Below are 14,893 nucleotides of genomic sequence, written 5' to 3'. Positions count from 1 at the left end.
AAAAATCTTGCTCGACCGAGTGTTGTGTATTAAAATAGATTTGTATAGTACTGCACAGTTTCTCCCGGAGTTGTGAAAATGGTTGAAGGGACCATGTGCTGCCTAGTGATGGGCGACGGAAAAAGCCAGTCCCTCGTGTGGTTTTTTTTTCTTATTTAAAACAAACAAGAAAGAAAAGAGATTCGGCACCATGTGAGATACGCTGATGTGAGAGACCAGCCTTGTGTCCTGCTCGGGTGGCTTCTTGCTTTCCTTAAGTACCTGTTGTGCTAATCCACGGAGAACTCATAAACGACAGAGACGATGGCAGCTGGGGTGTGTGTGTGTGTGTGTGTGTGTGTGTGTGTGTGTGTGTTTGTATGTGTGTGTGTGTTTGTATGTGTGTGTGTGACAATGAGAAAAACCGGGGTGCCCATCACTACCTTCCCAGGCAGGCCGCAGCGGGAGGGAAGGCCCTGTGGCCTACGGGTGGGCCAGGCGGGCCCTTGCAGTATCAGGAAGACTAGCTAGTGAAACAAGCAGGCGCGCTGGGATTTTCTCAGGTTTTCTAATGCTAAACGCTTCCCCCAATGTGCTAAAATCCAACAAAAATCTTAAAAAAAGAACCAAGTTTCCAAAAAAACCCCAACAAACACTTGAAATTTTCCACGGCCTGTCCCTCCCCTAGAACTCCTGATATTATCCAGTATGAGAAACAACCCCTTGAGGCAGTTTTTTAATTCTTTTTTCCTGTACCATTTCAGCAGATATTTCTGCAAACAAAAAAGAAAGAGAGTAAATAAAAAAACCCAAAAAAACCCACCCCGTGTTACATATTTTTAACAATAAAAATGCAGTACAAAAATGTAAAGTTATCTTTTTGGCATATTCTCTGTACTGGCAAGAAACAAACAAAAAAAAAATCAGAATAGTTATTTGCTTTTTTTTTTTCCTTAACAAAAAAAGAATCCAAAATGAAGAAAAAAGAAACCCCCCCAAAATAATCTCTTTAAAAAAACAGAAACCCAACCTGCCAAAGATAGCCACTATTATGGTTGATGCTAAATCTTGCACAAAAACTCCATGAGAAAAATACACCGATAGCAAAATAAGTAAAAAGGACCTGCAAAAAAGTAAGGAGTTTTACAGTCATACTTCTTTAAATACTTCGGAACGCATATACAGAAGCATCAGCATGAAAATACTTCAATATTTTACTAGAAACGCTAACTTCATACAGTTTCTTTATTTAAATATCTGCAATTCTCAACTCTAGTAATACTGAAAAAAATCGATCTTTTGTTTTGAAGGCTCTGTGAGTGTCCATGACACTGGTCAAAACGGCCCCATCTCCAGGTCACCTGAATCAACGGGGCCAACTTTGTTCCTCTGGTAAGAATCTGGTAAGAATCCATGTCGAGTCCTAAGTAGTTCAGTTTCTGTCACCTCACCGGTTCCCCTCCCACACATAGCTCTCAGCCCAACTACTTCTCTACTAGCTCACTAACTCTTTGCATTGAAAACTTCCCCCCTTGGGAGCAGAACGGGAAAACCCGCCCGCTCCCCACAAAAGGACACCCCGCTTCCTATCGGCCATTCTTCCCCTGGTCATCCTCAGTCATAAATACATTAAGGCCAACATAACGAAAAGAATCTCATAAGCACTGAAGGTCTCGGCAAATACAAAACCGCAGCGCAGCCCGCTCCCTGGGGACCCGCTGCCACAGTGACCTACAAACGGGACTGGGTGGTCTGCAAGTTCCTACGCGTATCAAAGCTGGGGTTGTGTTCCTTCCCCTCCTTCCTCGCGGTTTACTCTCTCCCCTCCACGCGCGTGTGTGTATAAAGTTTGGTGTTCCCCCCGTTTCCTCCGCTCCCTCGCAGCCGGCTCTGTCAGTTGTTACCCTGTGACTGCTGCAAGGCTTTGTGCATGGCAGCGGAGGCAGAGGAGGGTTTGATCCAGGGGACGGTTAGCAGGGAGGAGGTGGTGGTGGTCGTCATGGTAACCTGAATCATCTGCTCGTTTTGTATCAGTCTAATGAGGGTTTTGAGACGTTCCAGTGATGACTGAGTCCCTTTCTGCTGGGCCAAGAGGCTGGTTTTTAGCTCTAAGCATTTCTGTCAAATAAAGAGAAGGGGAGAGAGAAGGGAAGGCTAAGAATACATTCAAATTGGTGTCAAACATCTCTACAAACGTCCTTTTGTGTCTTGAGTGCACGTCCTGCTCAAATGAAGTATATTCTCCTTTGGGGACAGCAAAACCACAGCTTAACGAATGGAGTAACCACCAGTGCCGTGTATGCTGCAGCAGCTGTCTGAGTAACAATATTCATCCCAACCCAAATACATTCTGAGGGTGTTTCCAACCCCAATCCTGTAGACAGCCTGGCAGAAATGCCTTCTGTGCTTCAGAGAGATCACTGGGGACGGGACTGTAATAGCTGAGTTACTGGAAAGTGCCGAAGCCACACAGGGAGGTGCCGAAACCTCAAGTCAAGTTCTTTGAAAAGCACCTGCGTGGACCTGGGCAGAGGTTGGTTTAGCCAGGTGATATCTCAGGTGAAGGATAAACCACATTCTGGTTTTCTGAATAATACCATTCCACCCGAGCTGTGCACGAGAGTTTTCTCTTTAATGTAAATCTCTGTTATGGCAAATGACAGAAATGAAATTGCTCTGTCCTGGAACACCTGTAATTGTTTTTCTCCTTCCAAGTGGATATATCTCCAATAAATATAATCATTGACTGACATTACCATTTAAATAAGATAGTACAGCCCACTCAAGGAACCTGATGGTCTTTAGGTAGAAGTCTTAGTGATTTTGACAGTCCTGATACACACCTGATAGCTGACAGCATCACCAAATGCTTTTCTTTTTCCAAACAGTTCATCCCACCGTGCTCTCCTACCTACTAAAGATATTCTGTACCCCAGAGTCACTTCTTCCCACATGCGTGTGCTTCTGTTCCCCACTGTGCTGCCTTCTCATAAGTTATTGCTTTCCTTCCACTCTATTTTAAAAGTGATAAATATTTTAACGTGCCTCCTCTGGATAACTGCCATGATAAACCAACTAGTGACCAGTTACTCCTGCAGCTGCCACTTTGATTCTTCCAGCGTAAGGAAGTTTAAAATATTTATTGAGACTAACCCTTGGGAGAGGGCCTGAGGAAAGGTAACCCCAAATAAGTTCTTTCACCCATGAAGGGTAGGAATTACGCTGCCGGCCCACTCATTACTGCCAGAGACTGGTCCTCATAGCACGGTATGGGTGGGAGACATCTCTGGCCAACAGCTAGCTTTGAAACAAGCTCATGGCGAAAAGGAATGCGGATCCATTTTCGGTCATGAGGACGTTACAACGTTCAGCCTCTAAGACCTGTCACGATGGTTGTTTCTATCTAATCCCAAGAATTTTGAGCTAATGAACAAGCAGCTACCACTGGAGGACACACTAGTGACTGAACTTTTCACCTGGAGAACGGAACTGCCTTAAAGTCACCCTACAGATGAGCGATGTGCGTGGCTCTGTATGGAAGGCAGGCACAGCTGTGTTGTGGAAAGGGGGTTGCGTGCAAAAGGCATTCAGTCACTGGTGATTTCTCCTCCTGCCTGCCAAAGCAGCTTGCTTTTCTGCATAAAGAAACTCCATGTGTTCTTCCTCAGAGAGAAACACACTCACACCTGAACACCTGTAGCTTGGGAGCGTAAACCATTTTCTAGCCACAAAATAACCAGTTTTCAAGCATAAATTCTTTATAAGCATCTCTGCAGGAGACTGTGTCCCCAGTCAGGTGTCCTACCTTCACTGCATTGTTGAGAAGTCGATCTTTTTCTTCTAGCTGTCTATGCTCACTCTTCAGCTCACTGCTCCTCTTTAATAACTTTCGCTTCTCTTCTTCTTTGACTGCGGAACAATAAGATGAAGGATGCAGAAGTTAAGAAAAGGACGTATGGCAAAGCTGTGCTTGACAACACAAAGCAGAAGCACGTGTTTTGGGTGGTGAGCTTTGGGTCTCATTAGCCTTTTGTCAGCAGTTCCAGACAAATAAATCTGGAGTTTCTGCCTGCATGCCTGTGTCTATGTCAATGGCTACAACACAGGACAACCCAAGGAGCTATAGTGCACCTTTGAGACAAGTTAGAATTAATCCTTAGGCTACATGTGGTCCTGGAGGTCTCCCAGAAAGAGGTGAATGGCCTTTAAGAACAGGTCAGCCACCTGGAATGGCAATAGTTCAGTGACCCTGACACAATTGTAACAGTACCAGACCTTGGCAAAGCGCCTTAAAAATACAATCCAGTGCCCCAAACATCACTCTGAAAGAGTGCAACAAGGAACTAAAGAAGAGGAACAGTCAATACACAGATATCATACGACATCTGGTACTAATGACTGTGATATCACATGATAATGAAACAATTAGGAGCTGATATGACTGTAGTATCTGAGACACTAGTCTGGCATCACACTACATGCCCCACTGCATGGCTCTGCGAGGTGCAACTGTGTCTGCCTGCCTGCCAACCTGACAGTATTCTGCCCCAAAATCCTGTTTTCAGCCCCGCACTCAGGAAGGCTGCACTCTGATGAGAGCCTCCTCCACAGAGTGAAGAAAGATCAACCCCTTCTTCCTTTAAGACAGAAGATAGTGAAGGAGCAAAGTGAGGGCAAGGGAAGAGAAAGTGACCTGCTGTTCCCAGCCACAGGCCTTTCACAGAATTGTATGGGTTGGAAGGGACCTCAAGAGATCATGTAGTCCAACCCCCTTGTGGCCCTCTGCTTAACGATGCCATGATACCTGGTTGCATTACACCACCACTCTGACATTAGAGCCACGAAGGACTCAAATGGCATCACCGGCCCCTCACCAGCAAAGAATTCCTTGTCGTTAGCTGTGTCAATCCCTACCTGTTTTGTGAGTGACATAGGAGTGAACAATAGCCAGAGTTCCAGTCCATGGCACATTGTCATCTTTCTTTAACACCTATAAGCCCGGGAAACAACAAAAAGTTAGAACTCCACAAAGACAGGCATCAACTCCAGCCCCACAGCTCTGCCAGGACCACATCTGGGGTCCTTCTCTCAGACTTTGCAAGCTGAAAAGTAATGAGAAAATAACGTGTGCAGCAATCTCCCTTGGGCCTTACTCCTTTGCACAGGCCTATGAACTGCACAGCCAAACCGTGCTAACAGGGGCTTTCCAAATCCTCTGTTTCCTCTCTCTGTGGCTGGAAGACACATTCTGATCCCTGACCAGCAGACCTCCACACTGTCAGGAGAGTTGTCTTCTGGGCATGGGAGAAGCTGCCAGTCCATATGAAAACAGGACTGCTCAGATCTCACCCCGGGCTACTCTGCTCCCTGAAACCACATGCTAAAATTTCCCCCTGACATTTTCCAGGGAACAGACCAGTGATCTCAATGCTAAATGTGTGAGACACAAAATCCAAGCCTGCACTCTACAATTCAGTGGCACTGTACTGTTTCAGTAGTCGTTTCCCTGTTCACACAATCAGCATTATTCAACAGCAGCTAGACAAATTAGCGTTTCTGACATGGCTATGATGGATAGCTACGTGCAATAAACATGATTTAAAGAAAAGGAAGTGTCTTCCTCACAGCATTCAGATCCACTGGCGAACAGTGTCTCTTTTTGACAGTGTCTCCCTCATCTATAAGATTTACACTACTTGGCTGGCAACCCTACATCCTGGTGACTTTACTGTAAAGAAGAGAAATAAAGGGAAATGAAGAGGCAGCTTAAAGGGACAAATCTCAGCAGATGTAATTATGGGGAAGCAAAGGCACTCAGGGTACGTTCTAACCATAGGACAATCAAGATACCAGAAACAAATGCTGCAAACTACTAGAAGCCTCTCGGTGCCACTGTAGCTAACGCAGTCCCCTAAGCTGTGACCACGGGTTAGATTAGTTAAATGGCAGCCAAATTTGAGCTTTCTCCCACTTTTTTTCTCTTGGCACACTACGGTCCATGTAGCTTACCTTCTGTTGGCACTTTGGACAGACCCAAACCCCCTTGGGGGCAGTTTTGAGGGGTGGGTCCAAGCAGTTGAGGTGATATGCTCTGGGACACGTGCCGCAGGGCTGCAAGTTAACGCCCCGCTTGCAAGCAGTGCAGTGTTCATCGTGGTGGATCTCATTCTGCAAGAGAAGAAGGATGGCTTGGGTAAAGACAGCCCATCAAGAGCTTCTCTCCATAGAGCATTCAAAGTCACTATTGCAGCAGAGGGCTCATTCAAGTCAAAAGCACCCTGGCCGCTGTAGGAGTCAGAGGTAATGGTGTGTAATGGCAACAGATACAAACCAACGAGCCAGAAGCAGGTTACATAAATTGGAACAGATAGAAAGATTAAAAAACAACTAATCAAACACAGGAGGGAGTTGACTAATACAGGCAGCTTCTGACGTAGGAATTATTTCACTTGGTTCTGAGACCTTGTTGCTCCAACACACGCATCACCATGTGCAATTCTGTTTTGAAACGTGGGTCAAAGTCAATACCCAGGTCATCTGTCCTTCAAAGTCCAAAGCAGAAAGAAAGAAGCAAGGAAAAGGTTTTTTTTTGGGAAAAAGCACAGTTCCATGTTTAAAGCCCACTGCCTCAAAGAGCAGCGAGGAAAACAGTGTGCTCGAGTACCCCAACTTTTTGCTCTGTACCCTCTTTTGAGAACTCTGGAGGGTTCCTCTGCCCCTCTGTTCTCGCTGGCACTAATTGTTCTCTGTTCAGATTCGCTCTGACAACCTTCCTCCAACCGGACTGATTAGTACTTTGTCTGATGCAATATGTAAGATGAACTCAGACTCATCAACAAAGTTACAATGTCATGTAGTAAATTGCTATGCTAATCTGGTGGCAACGTTAATTACTCTTTGTATAATTAAGTGCATTTTAATAAAGGAGATACTGATTTTCAAATTCTCATGGCTTGTGAATCACTATAAAACCCCTGAAATTTTCCTAGTGCTTTTCCAAGAGCAGGAATAATAATTTTGTACTTTTGTTAATTCCAAAAGCATATTTTCATCATTAGGGATATTAATTATAATGTTTCGTGATAGTTTTAGTCAGGCTTATATCTTGAATTCTCACTCAGTCCTGTCAAAAAAAAATCAGTTTCCAAAATATTTCCAAACTTTAGAAGTTACCTGCTCAAAAAGTCTTAATTTTAAACTCAGCGTAAAGAGATTTGGCCTACACAAAATAGAATGGTTACTCATTTTTCTTAAAATGGTTACTCAGTTTTCTGAAAATTTTTCATTAAACACCCAAATCTGGACCAGCAATTTCTCAATCAGTGGCTTCTGCAAAGGGATTAAACTCCAGCCTTGCACAGGAAAGCCCAAGAGTTCACCTCTTTGAAAGTCTTACCTAGAGGCTCCAAGATTTAGTTGAGTGAGGAATGTTTCACACAAGCAGTATGAAATGCGAAGGGAATGCTGCAATTGTGCACTTTGATAGAGACTGCAACAACCAGAAGCAAGCACTGGATTACACAGTGATGAGAAAGACACCGATAGTACAGGATTTTTGCTACACATACCTTCCAGAACGGATCCTCATTTGCTAGCACGTGAAAAAAGGGCAGAGAACAGATTAGTGAGAAACACATCGCTGCAGTGAATGCTAGTTCTCAGCTATGGCAGTCATTTCAGTCAAGCTGTGATGCAGGACATCAGGACCCTGCCAGAATTAACTCTGGCAGCAAAGAAGGCAGCAGCAAGCGGTGAAATGAGCGCTCGAGATTTAAAAGATTACACTGTGGGAACCCCATGTCCAAAGGTCCGATGGCAAAACGTCTGGGTATGAGAAGCAGGCTCTGTTTTACCCCTCCAAAAATGTTCACGTGAAAGCTCCTCTCCACATGCCAGTAGACAAGAAGCCCTTCTTAAGGACTGCAGCCTGCTGGGTGATGAACAGTCTGGCCCCGAACCAGCAAGGCACTTAAGCAGGCGCTTAACTTGGAGAATGAAATCAGTGCCACTGACTTACCGTTAAGCACATGTTTAAACCTTCAGCTGATTCCCAGCCAACAACGGTCAGCTACTTGCGGGACTGAGCTTTACGTTATCATCACCACTTCATCATCCAGCTGCTCCCACCCAAAACGCCAAGCTTCTCTGACCTCTTGATGAACCGAGCCTGGAGTGATTGCGTTCACAGCCCCGATGGGAAGAAGAACCATCAGAGCTCACTGGAACGCAGGCCAAGCCTTTCATAAAATTGTTTGTGAAATTCATCACGCTTTTGTTCCAAAAATAAAAAGCGAGAAAATTTTCCCAGCTTTTGTGGACAGCGCACAGCGGGTTGTAACTTCTCCCTGCTGGTTTGTCAGAGGCTGGTGCATGCTGCTCCAGTGAGAAACAGCTGATGGAGAGAGAGGCCTTTCTTTGGGTTAAAGTAGAGACCACCAAGCCAATATTGCTGTCCTTCTGTCCTCCTCCAGCTCCCTCTGTGATCGCAGATGGGCATACAGCTGCCACAGTGTGTTCCCTCGCATGCAGACCAACCTGGGAGCTGCCTCCTGCTGCTACGCGTTCATCTTACACACTGGCGTACGCGTAACACGCGTGAAGACGCAGACACACCCGCGCCCCACGCACACGTGAGAAAGAGGAACGCGAAGAACGCTAAGGAACGGCTTCCCCCCAGGTAGACCAAAGGCTGCAGAGCCCAGCCTGCAAAGCGTGCAAGAACAAGGCAAGCACAAAATAACTGTTTCTACCACTCCAGAAGTACCTGCCAGACACCAGCAGCCTATGGCCCACCCCAACCTGAAGTTGGCATCGTAATTTTTATATCTGACAGCCTTAGGTAGATTTTTATTTTCTTCCTCCATAAAGAAGAAAGTCTCCTTTTTCCCCAACAACTGTAGCATCCTTTGGCAATGAGTTCCATAAATAATCACTGACTTTAAAAAAAAAAATCTGTAGATGTCAGTTCATATACACAAGGACATACAGAAAGATACAGCGCGGTATGACACTGCGATTACTCAGGGGATATAAATGTTATTCAGATAAACATGGGCTTGATAATTGAAGAGTCTTTTCTCCAAATGATACATGTCAGGAGATATGACCTCATTTCAGGTAAGACGTTTTCAGATAAATGAATCCTGATTAATTGACATTTTGCTGAAAATTTACAAGAATTGTTCTCTTCTGCATTTCTGGAAATGACAGCTGTTTCCTGTACTTGACAGGCTTTGGGTGGGGTTTATTTTAGTTTGCTTATTTCTCTTTTCAGCTCACTTTTACCATAAAGTTTTAAACATTTTAAAACATGTCCATTTCTGCCTTCCAGCTGCTGAAGAATTAAACCAAAGACCATTTTTTTAAATGAGTGTTTTCTAAGAGAAGGGGTGGTGAGCCCTGCACTGAAGCCAACAAGAACTCCACTGCACTACCAAGCTGTCTGGGGAAGCATCTGCCTTTGGTTCAGAGCTTACAGAGCCTCTTCTAGCACAACACTGCTCAGTGCACAAAGCTAGTAAATCCCAACTGAGGCGGGGAATCCTGCTATGATGAAGTCCAGCAGATAATTGTCAGAATTTGCAGAATCCCAGAGCCGATTCTGGATGCTGGGAAAACCAAAGATAAAGGACTCGAAGAGGAATTAACAATTAAGGAGAGCGAGTGCTGATCTCCGAGTGTCACTGAGACAGCCACATCATTGCAGCTCTGTCCTTTGCCTGCTTACTTGTAAATAAAATGGGAAACACGTGGCAGAAAGAAGGGCAGAGATATCAAGCCCTGACTTAAATGAAATCCATCCAGGGGCTAACAGCACAGCTTGCTAACGTTGCCATTCTCTCCTGCTTTTCCCCAAGTGTTTACATGGGAAAAACAAGTGCTATGATAAGACAAATAATAAATTATCATTTTAATTTTGAAGATAAAACTAAGCCAGGAATAATGTTGTTTCTGCTGGGGCTCACACAACCATGGGCTCCTGCTAAGAGACATGTCATCATAGCTGTTTACCGTGTAATAACCTCTCTTGTCCTCTGAGACCCTACGCATTAGAGGCATATGGTAAGTAGGCCAACTGCCTGCACCTAGCACATGAAGTTTGGAAGGTAGAGAGAAGCACCACTGCATTTCAGTCGGTGATCCTGCGGCTCAGGAATTCAAGGCAGGGCCAGAAAGGTGAATGTCGAGCACTGAGCCCGACACTTGACAGGGATATCAAGCAAACACTGGAAAACTGACAAAACTTCACATCTTAATTGAAATTGCCCCTGTAAATGCTTCTAATGGGGAAATAATATCTGGCTTAGAAAAAGGCCTGTCTTCCCTCACCTCTAACGCACCAACATGGAGCCCAAGGTACGCAGACAACATGAGGGGTAGGGCATAACCACATTTCTTTACTGGTTTTCTCTCCTCTTCTGAAATGCAACTCAAGCTTCTCACTTTCTCTCTTAAAATCCTGCATGGGCCTCATCTGAAGAATTCAAGTGTACTCAATGTTCTCTCTGTTTCATCTCCCACCTCTGAACTCTTTGCCTTCTCTATATGTTGCATGTTTTTTCCTGGAATGAGCTCATTCACGTGTGGTGTGAATCATCCCAAAATGACGCCTCTCGAGTTGTTCATTCTCAAAGCTTTTAACATGAAAGTTTCAGCAGGTCAGGTTCTTGTAAATACAAGATTGGAAGGCATCCTCAAGGCCAACAAATCTAGATTTATGGCTCCAGCAGTCAGAGTTGGAAAAATTGCATGAGTTTTCCAGCCCCTGATTTTAAAGCAAAAAGTATGGTGAATTTTTAGCCTTTGAGAATGGGCAGCAGTTTCTTAAAAAGCTGATGAAGCAAATTAAAACCCCCGAATAGTAACTATTTCTTAAATCCCAATTTTTCAATATATATTTTTAAGCCCTTGGTGTTGAAAACACTGCCCTCTTCAATCAGTCCTCTCACTGTGTGGTGCTTGAAGTACTACAGGTAGGATTTTCCACTGATTGCAGAGACTTCAGATCCGTTTCTCCACAATTCTGACCTCTAGCCTTATCCTTCAATTGTTTTTGCAGGGAAAATCATCTATTTTCACTGCACACTAAAAAGTGCAGGGACCTTACACAAAGGAACGCCCTGTGGTACCCTAGCAGTAATTCATGTGAAATCCTACTAATAAATATTTAACATCTCATTAGAATAGTAGTATATTCATATTAAAATATGCTTACCTCTCGTTGAAAGGAACAAGGGGTTATTCAAATAATTTGATGCAAGGCGTTTCCGCTACAAGGGAAAAGAAACCAACCACAGTGTCATTGAAAAGTGCTCTGGTTGTCTTTTTCCTTTTCACGTTAACAATCTCCACGAGCTTCCCTCCTACATAGCCAGCTATCCAGAAGCCATTTCTGGGACTTAAGAGCAGTTGCTGCTAACCCCTCAGAGAGTCAAACAGTTGCATTATGTACCCTTCTGACCATTCTTCATAGACCTGTTTGAGGTTCTATTAACAAGAGAGAAATGCAAACGGCTAATTTTATTGATTGAGTTCCAGGATATCATGGAACCACAGAATGACTAGGTTGGAAAAGACCTTTAAGATCATAGAATCATAGAATGTCTGGGTTGGAAGGGATCCCAAGGACCATACAGTTCCAACCCCCCTGCCACAGGCAGGGCCACCAACCTCCAGGCCTGGATCTACACAAGGTTGCCCAGGGCCCCATCCAACCTGGCCTTGAACACTTCCAGGGACGGGGCATCCACAACCTGTCTCATTGAGTCCAACTGTTCCAGAGGTTGGTGAGAGCAAGGCAAAAAGCAACAGTTAAGTCCAAGCCTAGCAGATAAACAAAGTCCATAAGGGAAAAATGATGCAATGAACCATCGCTGTGAGCCGATGCCCTCATTTACGCATATAGAAATGGTGACAGACTTCCCACCTGCAGAAGTAACGCCGCTACCTTCTGTGGTGTTTGCCTGCGGTTGGTAGGAACACATTTTGTTTGCAAGCAATGTATTGGGGGTCTAAGCAAAATATTTTCATTTTCAGAGTCGATGTGCACGACCCCTAGGAGCTGGCAGCAATTTCAGCCCGCTGAGATCACCACAGACTTTCGAACTTGCACACAACAGACCCCTGGAAACCCGACTGAGATGTTTAACTGATTTAATGCAGCCCATTGCCAACTTGTTAGATGGTAAAAGCTGGTGGTCAATAGCAAGCCGGGCTTTATTAACAGTCTATATAAGCCCTAATTGTTTCTCTGAGCCATCCAATAGTTGTACAGCAGGACTGAAAACAGCACCAGTTTCCTGCATTAGATGTTGTTAGACGCTGCTTGGGGGAAAATTAGAGAGGTTTTGCTAATAAATGATGTATTCTGTGGTGAGTAAAATGTTCTCTTATACACAGGTGCCTGACAGTCTGTTAATGAATTTTGAATTGATGTTTCTTCCCTCAAAAAAATTAACCCTTTCCTATGGGGGGAAAAAAAATATGAAAAAAAAGCGACCAAAGGTAGGAAAATAGAATAATATCTTGAAATCTTGTTTCTTAAAAAGGAAGCAAACAAATTTGAAAAGGAAAAGCACAACATTCAAGTGAAGACATAAGTCTGTGATCACATTGTTGTAATCAAGGAAGTTAGCATCACCACTACAGATGCTGAGCTCCTGTCGTTTCAAGGGGCATTGGCAAATAAAAAAGTCTTAATTTATATGCAATTTCAATTTAAACAATCATGAATTAAAGATCATTCAGTAGACTAACCGTAAATTAAACTGCACCAAAATGCCTGAAATGCCACAAAATACCTCAACTCACTGATTAGCAAATCAATCTGAGCAGCTAATTGATCAGAGAAAAACCATCTGCCTCCATTTTACTTGAACAGCATTCCCCATGGTCAGTACTTAATGACAACTCCTAATGAGGACACAGCTGATGAGCCACAGGACTCTTTCACAGACATTTCTTTCTCCATGCCGTCTTTCACTTTGGGATATGCTTTTGAGAATAGATATAATGAGAAGTATGAACTAGGGGTGCTGAAGACCTCCTCCACCATCTCCTCCATCCCAGCTCCAAGATAATCGAGTTTCTCACAAACACAGATCAGACTACAGCCACAAAACTCTGCTGCAAGTATCTTAATAAACTCATCAGGACAAAGAGGTTTAAGAGAAGACACCAGAAATGTAATGCTGGTGACGCTAAGGTTCCTATTGTGTTAAATGCGGACATATGGACATCAGTATTTGCTCTAAAGAGGTTGCAAGAGAAAAAGTTAAGGAGTTCTGAGGAACTGAAGTGCCCAGAGCTGCTCTGGAGCATAAAAATCTCCAATACTTTCAGAAATACAGAACAATCAAGCAACTAAGAAGCTTGACTACTGCGGTCGGTTACTTCTCAGCCTCATCTGTCCGCTGTCTGCCAACACATAAATCTGAAACGTTGTCGTAACAAAAATTATGGATCACTTGTACCTAAGTAAAGAAAAATTACTTTCTTTAGGCTTGAGGAACTCAGAACAGAGAGAAGTTTTGTTTAAATGGAGGGCTGGCTGTAGATCAGTTTCATTGCTGTAGGAGGTTCAAATAGTAACCCCAAACTGTGATGGAGTTTTAAAGGTGGAATTTTAATATGCTGAATAAATGCATATATGCCAGTTCAGAAACAAAGAAAACAACGATTTCAGGAAAAAAAAGTTAAGTCTACTTATATGCTACTTTTACACCAGGTTTACACTTCAGTAGTACATGGGACCAAATCTTGCCACTGCTATAAATATAATAGCATAAGTGTAACAGACAACAAAGATTATCCAGAGCATTTTATTTTTAATTATGCATTAATATATTTATTATGCAGGCTTCCATAACCCCTGCAGAGCACACTGATTCTTAAACCAACACACCCTTTTTATGAATGTCACTAATAAAAAAAAAAAAAAAAGCAAAGCTCCCCATTTATTATTTGGCACACAGGAAAAGAGAAATTGCAAGGCAAGTTAGAGGATAACTCATCGCTTCAGTTCTTCGGTTCTGACATAAAGGGACCGTCTACACGGGTAAAAGAGTAATTAGGTCCCATATTAATTTAGTCTTTTTGGCCTTTATTAAAACTCAGACAAATTCTAGTTTGAAGCAAGTGATGTGGTGGGGTGAAAAACCTGTTGCTTAGCTACTGAGACGAGATCTTGTCGTTCTTTTCCGCATCAATATCTCTTTACAAGTAAACGTGTGGGTCTGCATTCATATATGCTTTTGTAATAAGAAGCACTTAAACCCTTTATTGACATGAAATAGAACTGGGGTAAAAAAAAGAAGTGAATGATAAAGTACCTCTGTTTCCAAGAGTCCACTGTAGGCTGGATTTGCTGTGCTTCTTCTCTTTCTTTCCTGACGCTTGCTCTGGATTTCTGTAACCATGGAAAGAAACATGAATTGTGTGTTTCTCATTCACCAGGGAAAAATGTAGATCTAACTTGTTAAGCAAGATGCTCTTACCCTCAACCCCTTGGGTTTTGTGTTCAGTTTCAGTTTCTAAAGTATAATTGGGTTGCATCAGCAATGATATTTGCTGCAGTTCAAGGTTTGACACTAATAAGCTTTTCCTTGTAAGACTCAGAACACAGGCATTTTTTATTTTTTCCTTCCTCCAAGGCGGACTTCTGCTGCCCTACAAGATTTTTATTATGATCCCTTCAGACACATATTCAGCAAGCATCAACAGAGAGCTTTCAAAATACTATCAATGTCTGCTGTTAACAAAACCGAAGCATTTAAAGCAGTTAAGCCTTGTAATTTGTATCAGATGAAAGCACAGAGCCTTTTAAATTTAATTTACATTACTTTTCCTCCGCGGAGGTTGGAAAAAGCACGGTCAGAATGGGCTCCACTAGATTCAGTTCTAACTAGGGCGTGAT

At 43.3% G+C, this 14,893-nt stretch overlaps 1 protein-coding gene across 4 annotated transcripts in view; it reads right to left on the bottom strand.

Annotated features, from left to right (window-relative positions):
* Window positions 1-1,872: 1,872 nt before the first annotated feature.
* The window catches only part of PHF21B (PHD finger protein 21B), a gene marked incomplete at its 3' end in the record, with an annotated part of 166,162 nt that continues 153,141 nt past the window's right edge, over window positions 1,873-14,893 (bottom strand). For all 4 annotated transcript variants that reach the window (XM_084263996.1, XM_084263998.1, XM_084263997.1 and 1 more), the window contains 7 exons: window positions 14,310-14,386; window positions 11,195-11,249; window positions 7,548-7,570; window positions 5,989-6,147; window positions 4,894-4,969; window positions 3,785-3,888; window positions 1,873-2,097 (listed from right to left, as the gene is read on the bottom strand). In XM_084263996.1, coding sequence (XP_084120122.1) covers window positions 1,873-2,097; window positions 3,785-3,888; window positions 4,894-4,969; window positions 5,989-6,147; window positions 7,548-7,570; window positions 11,195-11,249; window positions 14,310-14,386 — 719 coding nt within the window. The remainder of the gene's footprint in view (window positions 2,098-3,784; window positions 3,889-4,893; window positions 4,970-5,988; window positions 6,148-7,547; window positions 7,571-11,194; window positions 11,250-14,309; window positions 14,387-14,893) is intronic.

Source organism: Gallinula chloropus, assembly GCF_964237585.1.
Source record: "Gallinula chloropus genome assembly, chromosome: 1".
Lineage (NCBI taxonomy): Eukaryota > Metazoa > Chordata > Aves > Gruiformes > Rallidae > Gallinula > Gallinula chloropus.
Note: the sequence above shows the minus strand (reverse complement) of the source record. Positions and strands in the feature narration are given on the sequence as shown.